This window comes from Dermacentor variabilis, chromosome 8, assembly GCF_050947875.1.
Source record: "Dermacentor variabilis isolate Ectoservices chromosome 8, ASM5094787v1, whole genome shotgun sequence".
Lineage (NCBI taxonomy): Eukaryota > Metazoa > Arthropoda > Arachnida > Ixodida > Ixodidae > Dermacentor > Dermacentor variabilis.
The window spans coordinates 42176747-42195434 of record NC_134575.1 but is presented as its reverse complement, the minus strand read 5'-3'; the positions used below and the strand labels follow the sequence as shown (position 1 = coordinate 42195434).

The following is an 18688-nucleotide window of genomic DNA, read 5'->3' as shown; positions in this document are numbered from 1 at the left end:
TTGAAACAATGGCTCTTTGGCATGCTTACTGGCTTTGGCATAGTTTGGAGGCTCCTGTTTTGGTTTTGACTAAATTTACCTGTTGCTGCGGTGACTCAGTGGTTGTGGCATTCTGCTGTCGAACTTAAGGTTGTGGTTTCGAGTCCCTGCCCCAATGGCCTGACTGCACTCCGAAGGGGGTGGAATGGAGAAATGCTCGCATACTTTTTAGGGACATGTTAAAGATCCGAGGTGATCATAAATAATCCAGAGCCCACAGGTACACCATTCCTCATAGTCCGTACATTGCATTAGGGCGTTAAACACCTTAATTTAATTTTTATGTTTTGGTTAAATTTGTTGTTTTTTTAAACCCTTTGCAGCATTTTCACTGCAGTCTGTACAAGAAGACAAAGAATTATACACGCGTAACCTGTCAGCAGGGGTGGCTGAGTCGCTGAGCACACTCAGCCATCATCCAGAGTCCTGGCGAAGAAATTCTGTGCAGTAGCAGGAGACATGATGCCATGATCTAAAGTGAATATGTGTCAGACAAACGCAGGGCATAACCCTTTTTTTTTGCGCACAACATAGGCTGGTGGCAGGCTGTCCTGCCTTCCGTTGAAACAGAAATGCCCGGCAGGATGATAAAAAACAGGCATTGCCTGCAGCCTGGCGATCTTTTGGCTGTGCTCAAAGACGAGGAATACCTATTCTCAAAGATTGGTTGCCAGGCGAGTTGTTTGCAATCTGCCGGGTACCTGTTAGCACAAAATAATTCACGCTATCAAAGCTAGACTCAGCCAAGTCTTGTATGGTGTTCTGCCGTGAGTGTTCTACCGCTATGTGTGTCTTTCAAGTTCTCGCCCCGTCAGTTGCGCTCTCCATTGATGAATCAGTGATGCACCAACCTGCCTAGTACAGGCACTCATCTGCGGATTACCTGCTTCCCGAGATTGTCATTGTTTGTGTTATTAATATTTGGTGACTATCAGTATGGTGTGGGAGTCTACATGTAAATGTAAAAAAAAAAAAAATACTGGGAGTACTGACATTAAATGTTCTTCCTTCTTTTTATTTATTTCATGCTAAATGAAAGTCCAAACCCACTAATTTCTAGAAGATATATTGGCAAGCATCAGATCACCAAAATTTAGCATAAACTTGTTTGTGCAAACCAATTTGCATTTCACTAACCAGCAGATGCATGTGTCAGGCTGTCAATATATGCTGGATCACTTCTACCTTACTGTGACACACTTGTTTATTTTTTCATGATGTGCTAATGGCGGTGATGTGTTGTAGCAGCGGTGTGTTTAGCCTGGTGATTGAGGCAGTTGTTCAACTAAACGACTCTTACAGTGCCCGTAGTGTATGTCACACTTTCAGCAAACCAGTCTTTCTTAGGAATGCAAAGGGAAGACATGACGGTTTCTTGCAGTTTATAGCTGACCCTTCTGGAAACACGCGGTGTCGCAAGCAAGCATGCAGAAGGCCCTTCTCTGGCAGGTTCTTGGGAAGGGCGTCATTGTCATGACGTGTAGCCTTATTGCTATGTGAAGTCAGCAAATTTTGCTCTGTGTCATTACGCTATAATAATGTCAGTGATGCAGGGTCGGATGTTGCGAGAGCAACTTTATTATCAAATTAAAGTGTTAGTGCTTTCATATCTGCCGAGGGCTATCTTTTTCCATTCTAGGAACGTGTGTCAGTACTCCTTGAGGATCTCACTTAAAAAGGACTGACTGTTGGTTTAGCTTGTCTTTCATTTCAACTAGGCTATATAGTGACACTAAGTGTTGGAACATACACAAACACGAAATAGACAAGGACGAGCGCTACTGTCGATGCTGATATACCCTCGTCAGATTGTGAATGCTGCCCAAGTCACGGGAAATAAACGTCACTATCGTCGGTTTTCTTTCTTGCACTGTCTGCAGGATGACAGGCACCTTGCTGTTGTTGAGCCTCTGATTCTAGTCTCCACCTTGGACGGAACCCTGCATGCCGTGGAAAAGAAGTCTGGTAGCATACGCTGGTCCAGAAAAGAAGGTTGGTTATTGTTGTTGCTGTTTTTGTCCAGTACATTTATAAATACATGGCTCATCCTTACTATGGTGGATTAGCCAAGAATTGGATGGCATATTCCAAGTGATAATGAACAATAAATTTTCAGGACTGTTGAATGTTGACATGAAAAGAACAGCAACAGTGAGAATCAGTGATAATTGGTAATTGAAAAGGGCAAAAAGAGAGAAAGAAAAGATGTGCAAGTTTAGAAGGGTTGTTGGTTGGTCTCGGTAAGGAGTTTCTGGATAGTGAAGCAAGCACTCCTCTGGCTAAATGAATAAAGCCTGCACTCATTCGTCCTCCGCACAGCCTTCTCCTCCGTCTCGTTGTTGTTGCAATTGTTGCTGTTGTTGTCGTTGTTATTCGCCAAGATGTTCCTGAGATGTAAACACTGATTAACCATAAGGCCTGTATCTTCTGGCATACTTCATTATTAATGTTTTCTTTTTATGGTGGTTTCAGAGCCAGTTCTGAAGGTGCCTGCTGATGTATCTAAAAGGCAAGTAGCAGTTTTTATCTACTCGGCTAGCACAGTAGCAGTAGATAGTGCTGTACTCTTTCACATATACTTAAGTCAAATCACGGCAATTTACATTTGCATTATTCAACATTTAGGAAGGCAAACACAGTCCAAAATGGCGAAGGATTCATTGGTGTGGTGAAAGGAGAAAATTCGCTGACATAATAGGACGTAGTCAGGAGATGCAAGACAGTGGTAATTTCAAATCGCTGGAAGAGGGCTTCATATTGTAACGAACATAAATTAAGCTGCTGCTGCTGCTGCTGATGATGATCATGATGATGATTCGAGATATCGGTGAACTTAAATAAATCTAAGAATTCCAGTTGGCAAGAAATCACTTCAAATCATTATGATGGTGCCTAATTCAAACGACTTTCAGTTTATAGAAAAATTTTGGTTTTCTAGAGCTGGGCAACATCACCAGGTTTAAGTACCGACAGGACATTCACAAGGCACGAATGGGTAAAATCTGCCCACGTGTGATCATCCGTCTGCTGCTGCCTACGCTGGCAGACACCACTTCTACTCGATGGCAACGCTGACCTGGTCGTCGTTGTAAAGTCAGGTCGACTCAACTGAAAATGGGCGTGCATCTTTTTTGGTGCAGTAACTTACAGTTCTGTTTTGTACCACATGTGTGACCTTTGTTTACACGACTGTATAGTAATTGAAGCAAAAGATTTTTGTCCCTGAAAGGGTTAGGAACAAGACAAGTTGACAATAGCATTACCGCTCTTACAGCTTTTATGTGATCCTAATGTAATTTCTCCGCCTTCAGCAGAACAAGTTTCCTTCCGGATCCAAAAGATGGCAGCCTGTACATTTATGGCTTTGGCGAGACCAGTGGTGAGGACGCCATCAAGAAGCTTCCCTTCACCATTCCAGAACTGGTGTCAGCATCACCGTGTCGAAGCACCGATGGAATCCTCTACACTGGTGAGAAATAATTACCGTGGGGGCTTTGAAACCACCGTGACAATAAGGTTTTGAGCGTCTTGGCATCTGTGGCAGCAGCAGTGCGCTTTGGACTCGAGAAAACTTCAGCTCGCATGTTTTCGGCACCCAAGTTTGCCGTGAAAACAAAAGTATTTTGTACCACATTCGACTGTACGTGCAAATTCATGATGTGTTAAGTTATGAGAAACACGCTTTGTGAGTGAAGCTCCCGTATTTAGCTTTCTCGTCATTCATTTCGGTCAAGATTCATCGATCGACTTACGCTTTAACTGTGCACGGAAGTTGGTGTCATCTAGAGGGTCCTACTTATATTGCTGGTTACTGCAACTTGCTATTCTCCTCGTTAACCGCTAAATTTAGAGGGCTGTACCCGAGCGCAAAATTGGAAGTCTTTTGGGACCTCTGTGTGCAGACAGTATATATGCAGGCACTGTTTATGAACTCTCAAGACGCAACCTTGTCTCGGTTTTAAAGGGTGTGAAGGAATTTATGTTGGCAGGCCATTCTGATGGTAACACCGCGCAGTGGGCATTGTTCACGGGACTAGCTGACAAAACAGCCGACTCGAATGCGTGTAGTGTACGGGATTTGCAGGGGTTGTTGTAATTGTGAGCTTTTGTTGGCCCAGTACTCTCTTGAGATCATGCCATACTTGGAGCTCTTAGAATTTGGTGTCGGTGCTGATTGCGATGAGCGGTAATCGTTTGTTTTGTTGCATGTTGTAGCAGGTATTGAACCTGTGGCTAACAGGACATCTGCTTCGGCAAAAAAGAAAGGAAAAAAGAAAATAGTGTGAATAAAAAGTTTGTTCCTGCTGGTTAGGGGTTCTTAAGGTTAGACATCGACTTGCATTTGTAGTTGTTTGCATAGGCCTAATGTCAGACCCCATGATTACATGCCGCCATTCCTGCAGTGTCTAAATCAGTGCTGAGCCTTTTCATACATGAACATTATGGATTCATGTTTAAAGCATGGAAAAAAACCTTGCAATGTGATGCATAAACACAGCTGTCATGAGTCTGCTGCTATAACCTGGAATGACTTTTTTGACGTTAACCTTATCCTCTGGGCGGCTTCTTGCTATAGAACCTTGCATGCGCTTTTTGTGTTGTAGGTGTATTTGTTGCTTTGGGTTTATAGCCAAAACTGTTGTTCCGGGCTGGTTCTCTGAAGGCACGGAACAAAAGTGCCCCAACTGGCTCACGAACTGTATCACGCAGCTGTTTCCTGTTTTTTATATTTCGTGGCTTGGTGTCACGTACATGGTTTGCCAGCTGTTTCTGCCTGACCATGTTTAGTTGCGCTTCAGTTAAATTTAGCTACACGTGCCCAGACTTTTATATCAGATTTTGCCTGACTAGACACTTTTCTTTACCCCGGTTGCTGGGGAGCATTGAAAATCAGCCTGCTGTTCACCAGCAGAGAGGACACACCCCCTCATGTAATACCCCTTCACTGGGGCCTTTGAGGTACTAATAAATAAATAAATAAATAAATAAATAAATAAATAAATAAATAAATAAATGAATAAATGAATAAATAAATCTTTCTTAGATCCATCACGGACGCTCTGTAAATAATATTTGTTTTTAAAAATTTTGGGTGCGGAGCCCCACAGTCATGACACTTTCTACCGCGACACTTCTGTCATGACACTTGCCCACCTTGTTCAGGCCAGAAGCTGGATGTTTGGTTCGCCATCGACCTATTCACTGGGGACAAGCTGGAGACTATTTCGTTTCACGGCTCGGACAAGGTCTGCCCGGTGTCTTATGAGAAGGCAATCTTCGTTGGCCGTACAGGTATGACGTGCCCCTGTGCTGGTCATTTCAGCCTGTCTTTTGCAATCTGTGTCTCTTCAAATATGTTCCTCCGCTCTCTTATTTTGTTTTTTTCAGCGTACATGGTCTGTAATTCTGAAGCATGTATTGACCCAGTTCTACCTTTTGTGCGATTCCTTCATTCCTTTCGTTGGACAAAACTGATATATCAGCCCTTGATTGAAATAACAAAGGGCAGACTGTTGATTCCCTTTAGGGAAAACTTTATTAAGGAGAATTATCAGATAGTGTGAGCTCTTCGAGTAGGTTTTTTTCTTTAGTTTCCAAGAGGTTGAACACATTTCTGTTAGATTGAACTACTAAATCACAAATGGACGTCGAGGACAAGATACAGTTACAGATACACATACAGTCCAATCCCCTGTTACAGAGAACACCTTGTTAGTATCCTGCCATCAATTACAGCTGAGATTTGCTGTATACTATTTCTTTTTATCCAGGAATTTCAGCCTAATGCATCGTGTTAATCAGTTCTCGTTGGGATAGTTAAAGAATTATTGCAGCTGTAATACATTTATGTCCAGTTACACTTTCCCTTTGAGAATAGACTGCACTGTACAGCTTAAAAGAAGTTTACTGCGCTGCCATAACATTGTGTGGTACGCTTGACGTAAAAGGCAGCTGATATGGTGTTGAGTGAGTGCTGCAGTGCGTAGCATGGGTGAAATATTCTCTCTGTCGAGGTCCTTGTGTACCACACCCGATTTAAGCACATTGATAGTGTGCAGCACGCCAAAGGAGTGCTTCTAAGACCAAGCAAATTGAAACGTCTGCACACTTCTTCTGCGCCTTATCTCCTGAGCGGCATTCCATGGCTGTTTGTGGTTTAGCAAAGCATTTCCGGATCTGTTTTCTCTTTTCGCAGAGTTCCAAATTGCCATGTATGACAGCAAGACAGGCGAAAAAAGGTGAGTCTTTCAGGTGGACTCCCTCTCTTAATTGGGTGCATGTTGTGCATCATTATCCTCTCTTTACCGAAACTTTGCCACATGCAATCCAGCAAGTTCATTTGCTTTCCATCTTTTTTAATTATGTAAAGTATGCATTGAGTAATTATCTCTCAAGGGTCTCGAAGGGACATCACATTAGGGGCTGGCAGTGAAAGCTGCGGTTCTTGGTTAACATATTGTACAATGACTCCCTATGGCTGTTTCAAACTGGGTACAGTCTGTTAACATGGCGATGGGGTCGGTAAAGTCCAGTCTTGTGATGTATGTAGGAAAAGGTACTTCTGGAAAGTCTTTGTACGGGTTCATTCGGGGTATTCAGCATTTGGTTGGCCATGGCGAAATGTTTGATGGGTTAGTCTGATGAACACATTGCTTGGTGCCAAGGAATAGAAAAATTTATGACGGAAATGCAAGCATGTAATTTCATGACAGAAGGGAAGAGGAGGAAGGCCAAGCTGAGATTTTACTACACATATATTCATGCTGTTGCATAATTTTTATATGGATAAAACAGAAAATTTAAGAGACAGGGAGATGGCAGCATGGGTTAAACAGAAAACAGGAGAAGGGTAGCTAATATTCTAATTGAGATTAAGAGAAAGGAGTGGTATTAAGCAGATTATGTAATAGATGGAGCTGATAACCGCTGATCTTTCAGGGCAACAAATAAGGCAGAAGTAATTGGAGATGGCTGGGATAGGTCTTCATCCCACGATGGACGTGAAATAGGCTGATGACTGGGATAATGGCAAACGCATAAATCACGTAAAATTATTGAACTTGCTTCAGAATTGTTTAGGCAGGGATTTGATGCGTGCTTTGCCACTAGTCCCATAATACTTGCGATACTTGGGGGACCAAACATATAAGCACGCCTATGCTAACCGTTGCTTGGTGTAAATTTAACACACCCGTCCACATGTCTGTCTGAACATGCTTATTTGTGTGGCACTCTCCAACCGAAAAATTTTAAACCTGTATGCGTGCTACACCTAGAAGCTGTCCGGTTGCGCTGCAGGCAGAACGTTTACATTTCTTTAGAGCCTGTGGTTGTACTTACCTACCTTCGTACCTTTCTGTTTTCTTTCTCTCTCTTTTTTTTTTGTACATTTGCATTTGTACCGCTCGATGTACTACGAGCATAAAAACATGCGGGACAGCGAAAGTTAGTAAATGCACTGTGGCATGCTTTTCTCATGACCACGTTCACAAGTGATGCCATGTTCACGAAATTCCATCAGTTATTTGCCTAGAAAGCCTTTTTGCTTTCAGCTATGCATGGTTTGGGGGGAGCCATCAGTCTTGTTGCATGCCTATTATTTGTAGGCATGCTTCAAAACTGTACTCTCGTGAAATTTGTATGAACTTATTTAGTATCTAAGAATACCGTCAATCTCATCAGAGATTATGGAAGGATTACATTTATTTACAGATATTGCTTATACATAATGAAACATATTAGTATGAAGAAAGATCAGAACTTGAAATAGCAGTAGTCACTTCAGTTACAATAACTATAATGATGAAATTACCAGTGTATATGCTAGAAATCGGTACAATTTTAACAACCGAAGAGGTGCACAGCTCAGTCAAACAGTCATTCTGAAAGCATAAAAGCGTGGCAGAACTTCCATTAATTTTGTAGTTAAAAAATGAGCCGAGAAAGGGAGAGAAAGAAAACTTATGCATAACACCTGTGTTCTGTAAAGATGAAGGAAAAAAAATATATATGCGTCGTAATTTAAATTATAAATTCAACGATTCTACAGTGGCAGTCAGCCAGCCTACGCGTGGTGTGCTCCGTTCTCTTAATGCTCACTTTGCTTCGCTTTTTTGACGCAGATGGAATGCCTCCTTCTTTGACTACGCCGCCCAGACGGCACCAGACCTGGCCAAGGATTACGGTGAGCCCACCTTTACCATTCCTTGACGCTCGCGTTTGATTGTTTGCTGAGATCGTTCTCGCTGTCGCGCACTAGAACGGAGCGGCTGTTACAGTCGTCCATCATTTGCCAGCTGCCTCTGTTTTACTTTTTATTTCCCTTTATCGCTTGTCTTCTTTGTGTTATTTGTTATTGCTTTTTCACTTTTTTGAATTTGCCAAGTACAAGCAGAGAGAAAGCACATCTGTTGCATTTGAACGGCACAAATTGGTTGTGAAAGTTACAGATGCGGCAAATATTTCTATTCGTTTCTTGTAACGTGCGTTCCCCTGCCATCTTTGCTTCCTGCTCACTTGCACCTTTTTGTTTCGCAAGCAAACAAAACTTTACGGCGTTTTTAGCTTTCTTTACGGGAAGTTCAAATAGGTCAGGGTTCCAGATGGCTGCTGCCATAAAAATAAAGCCTTTGTGCTAGAATTGAGTACTGTAGAGTAACGTGTTTGTACTTGGAGTTTATGTACTTTGACCTATTCTTTCTCCTCGAAAAGCACTAGGTGTTACTCGCATTGTTGAGCGCCTTCTTGTCGGTGATGTCGACACGTCTGTTGTTGTGTTCGGCTTAGGTGCCAACAAGCAGCTGGTCATGGCTGAGCTGCTAGTTAAATCATCAATTAATAATGAAGTCACTTTTTCCATTATATTTACAGAAGTTAAAAAAATTTAATTAAAGGTACCTATCAATAAAATTTAAAAAGAAAACACATTGAAAACTTCAGGATGATATGTAAAGAACTCCCTGCTCAATATTGGCAGCACCTGCACAAATGCAGTGTCATTCGTGGTATGTAGGCTTAGAGTGAAATTCCAGTTATTTTTGGAACTGTGCTCAGCTAACTGCTAACTAACAGCTAACTGAACTCAGCTGTTTTTAGAGGAAGGTTTAGCACGAGGACAACTCCGATTTCCCTATTCAAATACATGCAAAATGCGGGAATGCCTTCATGAGGTCGACCTCTGGGCCAATTTTAATGAAGTTTGTTGCACTTGAGAGAGAACGTTAAGTTCTACTAACTCTAGGAAGCAGAATTTTTATTTGGGGCCTGCAGTTTCTTACAGCAATGCCCGAAAATTGGTAAGTTAAAAAAAAAAAATAGAACTTGAAGCTCGGAGTTTCCAAATTTCTAACCCTGCAACAAAAATGGACAGTTTTTTAAACTGCATCTGTTAAGCATCGAAGCTGACAAATTTCATATATAAATTTACACATTATGTGAAATTGTTGCAGCGTTTATGAGGGTCTCGCAGAAGTTTCACTAAGTTCGTGGTACATTTCTGAGTGGTGTACAATACATACATTTCATTCGCTTTAGCTGTATTATTAGGTGGAGTTTACTGAATGGTGATGTCATTTAGTACTGACTTAAAAGAGTTGAAAACTTGGTAGCCGAGTTTCTTTCAATCTTGCGATTTGTGACAATTTTTGCTAGGGAAATTACAGCCTAACTAAAAAAAAAAAAAAAAATTCTGCGTCCTACAGTTACTAGATTTTGACCTTTTCTTTTGGCTGCACCAAACCTCCTCATAATTGGTGGAGTCGGTGCCGAGGAAAATGATTTCTCCCTTGCACTGTAGTATTTAAGCAGGAGCTGTCAAGATAAAATGTCCTTTGAATACTGCAGTAGAGATAAGTGAAACATTTTCCACGCTTTAGCTGTAGGCAGAAGCAGTATCACTGTTTCAAGTCGTCAAACAACAAGCCCAAATGCGTATGCTTCTGCAGTTCATTTTCCAGCAACCTGTAGTTTGCGGCTATGATTGTCAATAGTTGACTGATGCACACAGATGAGTTAAGTAAAAAAAGATATTTAATTAAGGTCTTGATTTATTACTTTAGGGCTGATGCCGCTTTTGCGAAATTGAAGCCATTCAGTGCAGCAGCTACGTTTAAACGTTTGAGACAGATTCCAAGATCAGTGACAGTTTTGGAATATCCATCCCTGAAATGCGTAGGCTCTCCCATTAAAAAAAATAATAATTATTAGGCTCACCTAGTTAGTGCCCCAACATGCAGTTGGCCTTTACTGGTTAGGCCTGGTTCCAGTCGGTTTGCGTTTTGGAATTGGACCCAGTGAGATGTTCGACGTAGGTTTCACATGTTATTTTCATGAAAAGCCTTTCCATACACACAGTGAAAAAAAACTGTGTAGAAATTGTTTGTCTTACTGCGGCCCTAGGGCGTAGGAGTGCTCGGCCTCTAATCTGGCTTTGTTCTGACGTGGCTCCGTTAATTCACCTATGAAATTGTCTTATTGACAGAGCCAATACAGGAGACATTACAGGTAATCCGAAAACACTGTACGAAAGAGAGGCTGTTTCTGGCAAATCAGTTTCACGTAAGTCCGCAAGATGGAGGAACACTAGAGAGAAAAACTGTCATCCACCTGAATTGTAGCATGAAGCTAAAGAAAGGAAACCCGTATGGGTTTCTCAGAAAGAAAGCCTTGCATTTGAAGAAAAGTACGTTCTGGTCTGGGATAGACGAACCAGGACAAGTTTTTCTTAAACTGCAAGGCTTTCTTTCTGAGAAACCCGTGTGGATTTCCTTTCTTTAGCTTCGGGCTACAGTTCAGGTGGATGACAGTTTTTTTTTCCTTTCAGAGGCTGTTTCATCACCAAATACAAGCAAAGAAACGTTGGACAACCCAATTTCATGTGGAACATTGCAAAACAGTTTATTCACATCAATGACATAACAAAGCATTATTATACATTGTAATTAAGCAGTGAAAACCGCTGCTTGTCAGCCTGGTGTTGCCCCAAATCTGGGATTGTCTCAATCGCTTTAAAGCAGTCCCCTTGACAGCTGCAGCGGCGGGTGGTTGTTTCACATTCTTCTGTTCAGGGGGCATTAGGTGTCTGCTCGGCACTCTTGACTTGTTGAAATAGTGCCTTGTTGCTGGCTTGTTGAGGTAGCGAAAGTACATAAAAACAGAGCGTTCGTTCCTCCACTTCTGCACCTCACACAGTGTGTTGTACTATTGCGTGTCGTTATTTGCATGGCAGTGATTGTATAGCATTGCATGCCCCTTTGCAGTGCTGTATAATAGTTGCGCAGTGTCCATTGGCTCCACCAGCGCAGGTTGTTCAAAAGCAGCATGAAGACAGATGTAGCGTTACATACGTAAAATTATCAGATCGCCTTTGGCTGCAAGTGCTTGCTAAAAACTGCTGTGGGCTGAAAAATCGTGACATTCAGAATACGGCAATCCGCTGCCCATGTTAAGTGTCGCGCCTATGCTTGGGACAGTGACGGTGCTCAGAGACGCTACTACATTTTGCTGCAGTGATGCTAACAAACATGTCAGCTTGCCTTCACAGAAATTCACGTCCTTTTGTTACATACGTTTCCTTACTTCGTTAATTTTCCATGTTTTTTTTTACAGACTTGGCCCACTTCACGTCGAGCGAAAGTGGTCGGGTGCTGACATTTAATAAGGACACTGGTGAGATCGCTTCTTCTTTTTTCCGAGTGCTGGACTGGGAGTGTGACCCCGCTGTCGTTGTATTGATCTGTCTGCACTGACCAGTGCAAAATAAATGTACATTTGTCAGGACGTTAGCACCAGGTTGGCATTCCTGCCTCGTTTGCTTTTAGTTTTTACTAGTCCACTTCTGTCTAGGAATCGCATTATAGCACCATTACCTTGAGTGACATGCTCATTGATGAGCTAGTACAGTTGTCACATGTGCATACTTAGTGTCACTTTAAGCGAGGGCACTGGGCTGTTAAGGTCATTCGCAAGTTGTCACGTAGAAATGTTTAGTGACACTCATTGTAAAACGGAGTCGCCAACGAGCACATTCAATGAACTCGTTCCATTGCGTATTCTTTTTTCACTGTGCTTTGCTTGGCATTAATTTTTCTTTAACTTACAGATTCCCACGAATTTCTGTTTAAAAAAGATTTGATAATCTAAATTGAAATTTTGCTCCCCGAAGTCAGTAGAACTGAGCTTTCTCTCTTACCTGCAACTAGTTTCATTCAGCTCGATTCAGCGGTTGTATAGCAATAGCATTTCTACATTTCGTATGCATTTGAATAAAGGAGAGTGTAGACCTTGAGCTACACCTTGTGGGGAATTCTAGAAGAGTTGATTGTTGGGCTAGTTGGTCGTCCATAATTGAAGTAGTCCTTGAAGTCGCTTGTCCTTGTCCACCTTTCTTGTTTCTGTGTTTTTATCACGCTAAGTTGCTACTTCAACTTGTGGGGAAGCCTCGGCACCGGAGATGTTGCTATCCTCAACGCATACCTACACTGGTGAGAAATTAACAAATTGGTAATTGCCACTTACAGATAAAAATTTTAGTGTGCAGAAAGAGGCACAAGTAATAATAATAAAACATGCCCGCAGCTGGGACTCCATTAGTGTTATACTGGCTGCTCTTTTTTTTTCTCCGGTCCACACAATGTCACTGGAGTTATTTTCTCTTGCGCACTTGATTGACACTGAATCCCTACAAGCTTCACTCTACGATTAATCAGTATGGCACCTTTCTTGGAAAGCTCAGCATGACTGCGATCAGAGCTCCTCAAACGCACCATTTGTGAAACTCCAGAAAAGAGTGATCGTCAGAAAATTGGGGTCTCCTGGTTATGGCGCCGCCTGTGAACTGCAGAACTAACTATAATAGGCCACTTTATTGAAAACAGCGTCTGGAAAGTGACCACAAAGTTAACAGCATTTTCAATCAGCACCTCTTTTTCAGCCAGACTTGCCATTTAGTAGAGCACTTTTCAGAGGGATGGCCCCAGCAGTAGAAAACTTATTTCGCTGCTCACCGGTGATGCTCCTGTCACTCATAAATGTGTTACACGGCCGCTTTCAACTGCCGTCAAGCCCAAAGACAAATTAAAGTTTCAGAAATTGTGCAGCTTAACAGATTCTTCCAAATATTATGTGGTGCATATTGAGTTTAGTGATTCGCATCTCTCCAAACACCTGATCGCACTTCGAATGTAGGTCGAAAAAAAAAAAAATCTTGTGTGTGTTTGTGCTTGCACCATTTTATTTTGCTAATGAATAATGTCGACATGGTCTTTTATGTACATGCAGGAATTACCATTTGCACTCATTTTTTTTTATCATTCTATTGTCAAAATACAAAACTGAATCAACTAGTTCCACTGGAGGCCACCGTTTTGACAGTTGACTTGCCTCAACTTGCATTGCTGGTTTCAGTTGAATTCAACTGCCGTTCTGACATCAGTCACAGGCACAGTTGCCAGGTAACACGACTCAACTGCGATTGAGCCCAACAATCCTTGAAAAGATTCGTACAAGAGGGATATCAACTCCTGTCGACTGATTTCCCGGAGCACGCTTAGAGTTTGAAATTGTATGATGTCGAGTCTGATAAGATCTCTGGTTTGGATGAATCATAAAGAAAACAGAACAGATACTGATTGAAGGGGAAGTTATCAGAAACTTGATGTTCCGGCTCCGACATAAGAGCCTTAATTGTGAGCAAGGTTCTCGTGTGGGGGTCAAAGTGTCAGAAGTTTTCAATAATTTGTTATTCAAAACTTGAGCAGTATTTCGAAGCTGGCACGATTGATGAACTCCGAGGGTCCACCACCGACCACACCTTGACCGGTTGTGGCTGGGAATGGGGTGCGTTGCAGGTGATTTCCTGTGGGAGCGGGAATTGGGAAGCCCCGTCGTCGCCGTCTACGATGTCGGCGAAGAGGGCACGCTGCGGCGTCTGCCGTTCACGCCCGTGGCTCACCGCACCCTGGAGGAGATCACGGGGCGGCTCAAGCGCTCCTCCTGGAACAAGAACCTGCTCGAACCTTCGCAGCATACCACACTGTAGTGAGTGGTGACCACCGCGCCTTGGGATGTTGATGCGGTTGTGCGAATATTGTCACGTGGTGGTTACCGTCACCACCACGTGACACCGTCACGTCACCATTACGTCACCGTTACGTCACCACCACGTGACAATATTTTGAATTTCGAATATGAATCGAATAGTCTTTTCTGTTTTGCTCTATTTGAGGCAGGAATTGGCCATTCGAAATTGTTGAATGTTCGTTTTGTTTGAATACTGCTAAGTGCAAGAGAGAACAACATTTGTAGCAGTCTAAATGGAGAAAGACTGATGCCAAATGATTCTGGTGCCTGAGAATAGCAGTTGTGGCGCTGATGAACCAGTTTTCTGAGCGAAGGGACGGAGCAGATGTCCTCTGCACAGTGCAGTCATTAAGTAAGCATTCCTAGCCTTGGGCAGCTACGAACTTGTCTTGATTTTTGGCGAAACATATTATTATTTCGCCAATCTCGCCGTGTTTGCATTTCATTCAAACGACGTGCCCTGCTGTGGCATTGCGCTCGGCTCCTTTGGCCGGCACTGCACTCTACGACGTTCGTCTGGTGACTCGGCTGTGCCTTTGTTTCATGACTGTCATTATCATGCTGCACCAGGTACAATCACTTTTCCTTTTTTTTTTCATTAGCAGCGTCTCGCTAGACCTGACCTCGATTTGTTAGCGGCATCAAACCTATCACATGGTGTAGATGAGCCTTTTGTTGCCAAACAAACTCTGCATACACTTTACATTTCACTTTGTTTAGAAATGAAAAATATTGGGTATTCGATTCAATATGTAAAAGTTTTTTTTTTTCATGCACACGTGAGTGTGCAGTTTCGTCATCAAGCGTGTGCTTGGGGGCTCTTAAGACGGTCGGGCAAGGGGGGCGCTTGATGCACTGCTTGCTCCGGTTTGTCCTCGGCTCGCCACGTGCTTTCTTTTCTCATTATTTTTTACGGTGCGCGATGTTGTGATAGCTAGTGACACATCAAACTTGCTTTCACCTGAGGTGAAAAACGGTCCGTGGGAGCGAGAAATCTTGTTTGAAGTAACTGCTGCGGCGTTTTTGGTGGGCGAATTTGCGGGAGTTTTCCTCTGTTCAGATGCATAGGACTTTCGCACTTTGTTGGGTATTCGTGTACATGGCGCACTTAAGCATTTGGATGCGGGCACGGAGTGCATTGAGTATTTGTGCGTGTATTTGTGTTAGGTGGAGATTATGGTTTCAGCTCCCAGCGGCGGCAAGTTGTTTTATCTTCGACATTCATTTCCTTTCTCATTCTTATTTCTACTGAAAAAGAAAGCAGGGTTGATTTCTCCCAGGTTTCCATTGGATTCGTCTCTTCTCTTGTCTTCATGTGGCTGTTATGTAGTTACATCGTTGAAGTGATCAGACATACCGTTTATGTATTTATTTATTTACTTTTCTCTCTTCCCCAGCCCAGCACTGTACGTTGGTGAGCACGCCAAGGCAAGCTATGCCCTGGCTGCTCTGGTGGACAAGAACATGCCGGTGATGATGGTGAGGGCGGGTTGTTGTTTTCACCCATCTTCTAGTCTCGGCTATTTAGTGGTACACACTGGGGCAGAATGAATGGTAGCATTTAGACGGATGCCTAGGAGCAACGCCAAATCACTTAAGTTAGCGCATAATTTCTGACTTGTCATTTTTGTTTTGGTAAATGAAACCCCGTGCCTTTTAAACTGTGGAAGAAAGTATGCACATATTGCTATGTGCCACAGTGCCCAAAATAGTTTACTGCAATAGTTGCGCCTACAAAGCAGTTTCTGTTTTTGTATTCCCGGAGGCGAATGCTTCGCAATGTCATAATACGCCGGCTCGCTTTGCTCCCGCTTGCGAGTGCAGCCAAAGGGAATGTGTGCATCACTCCTGTTAATTTTTTGCTTACCTTATTTATTCGATTATAAGGCGGTCACGATTATAAGGTAAAAGTGCCAGTTGGAGGACTGAAGAAAAAAAAAATTATATATATAAATATATATATATGTATATATATATATATATGTGTATATATATAATACAAAACAGAGCAGCCCGGTTCATATCGCGTAACTACAGTATAAACTCGAGCATTACACAAATTAAACTAGACCTACTGTTGCCGCCATTAGATATCCGCCGTAACATCGCTATTCTGTGCTTATTCCACAAATATATTTACACTAATAAACGAACCCGGTTGCAACTACAAATACCCCACTCTTTTTCACGCAGATTACATAATCAGTTCAGTTTCATGCGCATATACGGTAAAACAAATGCATTTAATTCATCGGCACTACCACGTGCCATCCGTCTCTGGAATGACCTCCCTGATAACATAGCCTCCATATCTAATCCCGACACGTTCCGCTCTCAGTTACTCATGCTTTTCCCATTTAATACCGTTCACGAGTGACCAATCTAGTGTATGTTATCGTGCATTTTTGCCATGTTGTATATCATTTTCATAAACGGAATTCCTTTGCTCTGTTAACAGTAACAAGTGTTCGTGTGCCTTCAGATATTGCTTTGTATTCCTAGTGCCTTCAATATTGTGTAACATGGTAATCTTTTTATAGCACTGTTCCTATTAGAAATTTGTACTTTTTATACCTCTTACTGTTCAATGTGCCCTCCTTACTTTATGCCCTTCCATAGGGCCTGTAAGGTTCTTTTGAATAAATAAATAAATAAATAAATATATATATATATATATATATATATATATATATATATATATATATATATATATATATATATATATATATATATATATATATATATATATATATATATATATATATATATATCGCCTTACAGTGTGGCTTCACATCATTGCCGCGCGCGCTGCCATACCCAAAGGCAAAATTCGCATATATAGCAGTAGGAGGATTCTGGAAAAAAACGCTCTTCTTATATTCCAATGAATACGGCACTTATTTCTGGTGTGTGCAGTTTAGTGCTGCCTGCCCCTTTGTTGGCCTTGCAGGGTTGAAATTTGTTGATCATATTACATTTGAAAAAAAAAAAAAAGTTATTTTACTTTTAATGTCCTGTTAACCCTTACAACAGTCACGGGACCGGAGGATACCTCTTCTGGAAGGTCCCACTTCGGCAGGCGGCGGTCGCGCAATGGAGGCGACGCCCGACGACTTTGAGTCACCGCAAGGTGGCACAAAAAGGCGGTCCTTCGTTTCTGGTAAGCAAGCTGCAGCCTACTGCGCATCTTTATTTTTTCCTTCTTTTCAATTTTCAACAGTGCCTTATGTAGTCAGCTGTTTGGCGATAACCTGCTGCTCGCATGATTCATAGCTAGACATAAAAGCATCAAGCACGAACAAGAAAATACGGACAGAATGAAAAGAAAAACGCAAAGCCAAGACATTTTGGGCCCCAGCACAAGGATCTTGTTCACAGTGAAGCCCCGTAGAATGAGTGGGCGATTGCATATGCATGAATAAATGTTGCAAGCAGTGCAGGTAAATAGGAGAAGGGTTGCATCACTGCAGTTCTGCATGGCATCAGTGGATTCATGGCTTCATAACTGCTAATCAAAAAGGCCTCATCTCTACTCATCTCTACTCATCTCTACAAAGCTTTGTCATCAGGCATTATTAATATGTCTAAGAGAAACCACATTCAGGAAAACAACAAGTAGGGTCGGGTTTGGCGATCCCCTTCTATACTTTATTTTCTGCTCATTTTTAGCACACGGAAAAAAAGTACGAAGAGTAGTGCATATGGCATGCTTTACAGGAGGTGCCTTGCTTTTCCGTATATTAACGGGGGCGAAATCTAAAAACGCCCTTGTCCTGTGCAATGGGGGCACGTTAAAGGTGTCCAGGTGGCCAGAATTAATCCAGAGTTCCCCACTACTGCGTGCCTCATAATCATATCGTGACTTTGGCACATAAAAAACCAGAATTCAATTAGTTTTTTCTTATATTACGGGGCCTTGTCGTCACACATTCTCATATCCATTGGGAGCATTTCTGTGTCCATCCTAAAACTGTTTGGCGTTTAGTTCTTGTCTACTGTCGTCCTGTTTTACTGGGTCCCAGTATAAGCCTTTTCAATAAAATTAATGGAATACCAATTAGATGAACCAGGCACGATTCTTTTGAATGTAATGTAGTTGGGAAAATGTCCCCTCAATGTCCCAGCTACCATTCGCCATGCAGAGCAATGTCAATGGTGCATTATTTCTCTCCTCAGTACACTGCCGCCATTTGCATGTAAATGCCATGTAGTGCACCATTGTTGTGTTCATGTAAATGCGACTATTATAAAGGCAACAAGCTTTCATTCATGGTGGCAGGCACAAAATATGTTAAATTGTTTTATATGCTAGTTTTCGCATGAGTGTTAAGTGAAAATGAGGCGTATACCATATTCATATACAGTAAAACCTCTTTAGTGCATACCCACTTAATAAATAATTCTGGCTTGATTATAGTCGCAATGAATCCCCCGCCTCGTTGTCATTAACCTAGTGTATTGGCTGGCCATTTAAGCCATAGCCATTTAGGTCAAGATAAGTTTAACTTATCTTGGCCACTTGCTCATGAAAGGTTAGCAGCATTCATTAGTTTTGTAACAGCTGCAATTA

General features: G+C 42.1%; 1 protein-coding gene across 2 annotated transcripts in view; it reads left to right on the top strand.

Annotated features, from left to right (window-relative positions):
- LOC142590139 (serine/threonine-protein kinase/endoribonuclease IRE1-like) overlaps positions 1 to 18688 on the top strand; it is a 57627-nt gene that overhangs the window by 5982 nt on the left and 32957 nt on the right. Inside the window, exons 2-11 of one of the 2 annotated variants that reach the window (XM_075702023.1) lie at positions 1920 to 2031; positions 2512 to 2548; positions 3354 to 3508; positions 5203 to 5331; positions 6236 to 6278; positions 8163 to 8224; positions 11647 to 11706; positions 13887 to 14076; positions 15516 to 15597; positions 17152 to 17278. In XM_075702023.1, coding sequence (XP_075558138.1) covers positions 1920 to 2031; positions 2512 to 2548; positions 3354 to 3508; positions 5203 to 5331; positions 6236 to 6278; positions 8163 to 8224; positions 11647 to 11706; positions 13887 to 14076; positions 15516 to 15597; positions 17152 to 17278 — 997 coding nt within the window. Of the gene's footprint in view, positions 1 to 1919; positions 2032 to 2511; positions 2549 to 3350; positions 3509 to 5202; positions 5332 to 6235; positions 6279 to 8162; positions 8225 to 11646; positions 11707 to 13886; positions 14077 to 15515; positions 15598 to 17151; positions 17279 to 18688 lie in introns of both variants that reach the window. The other variant, XM_075702022.1, reaches the window with a different exon arrangement.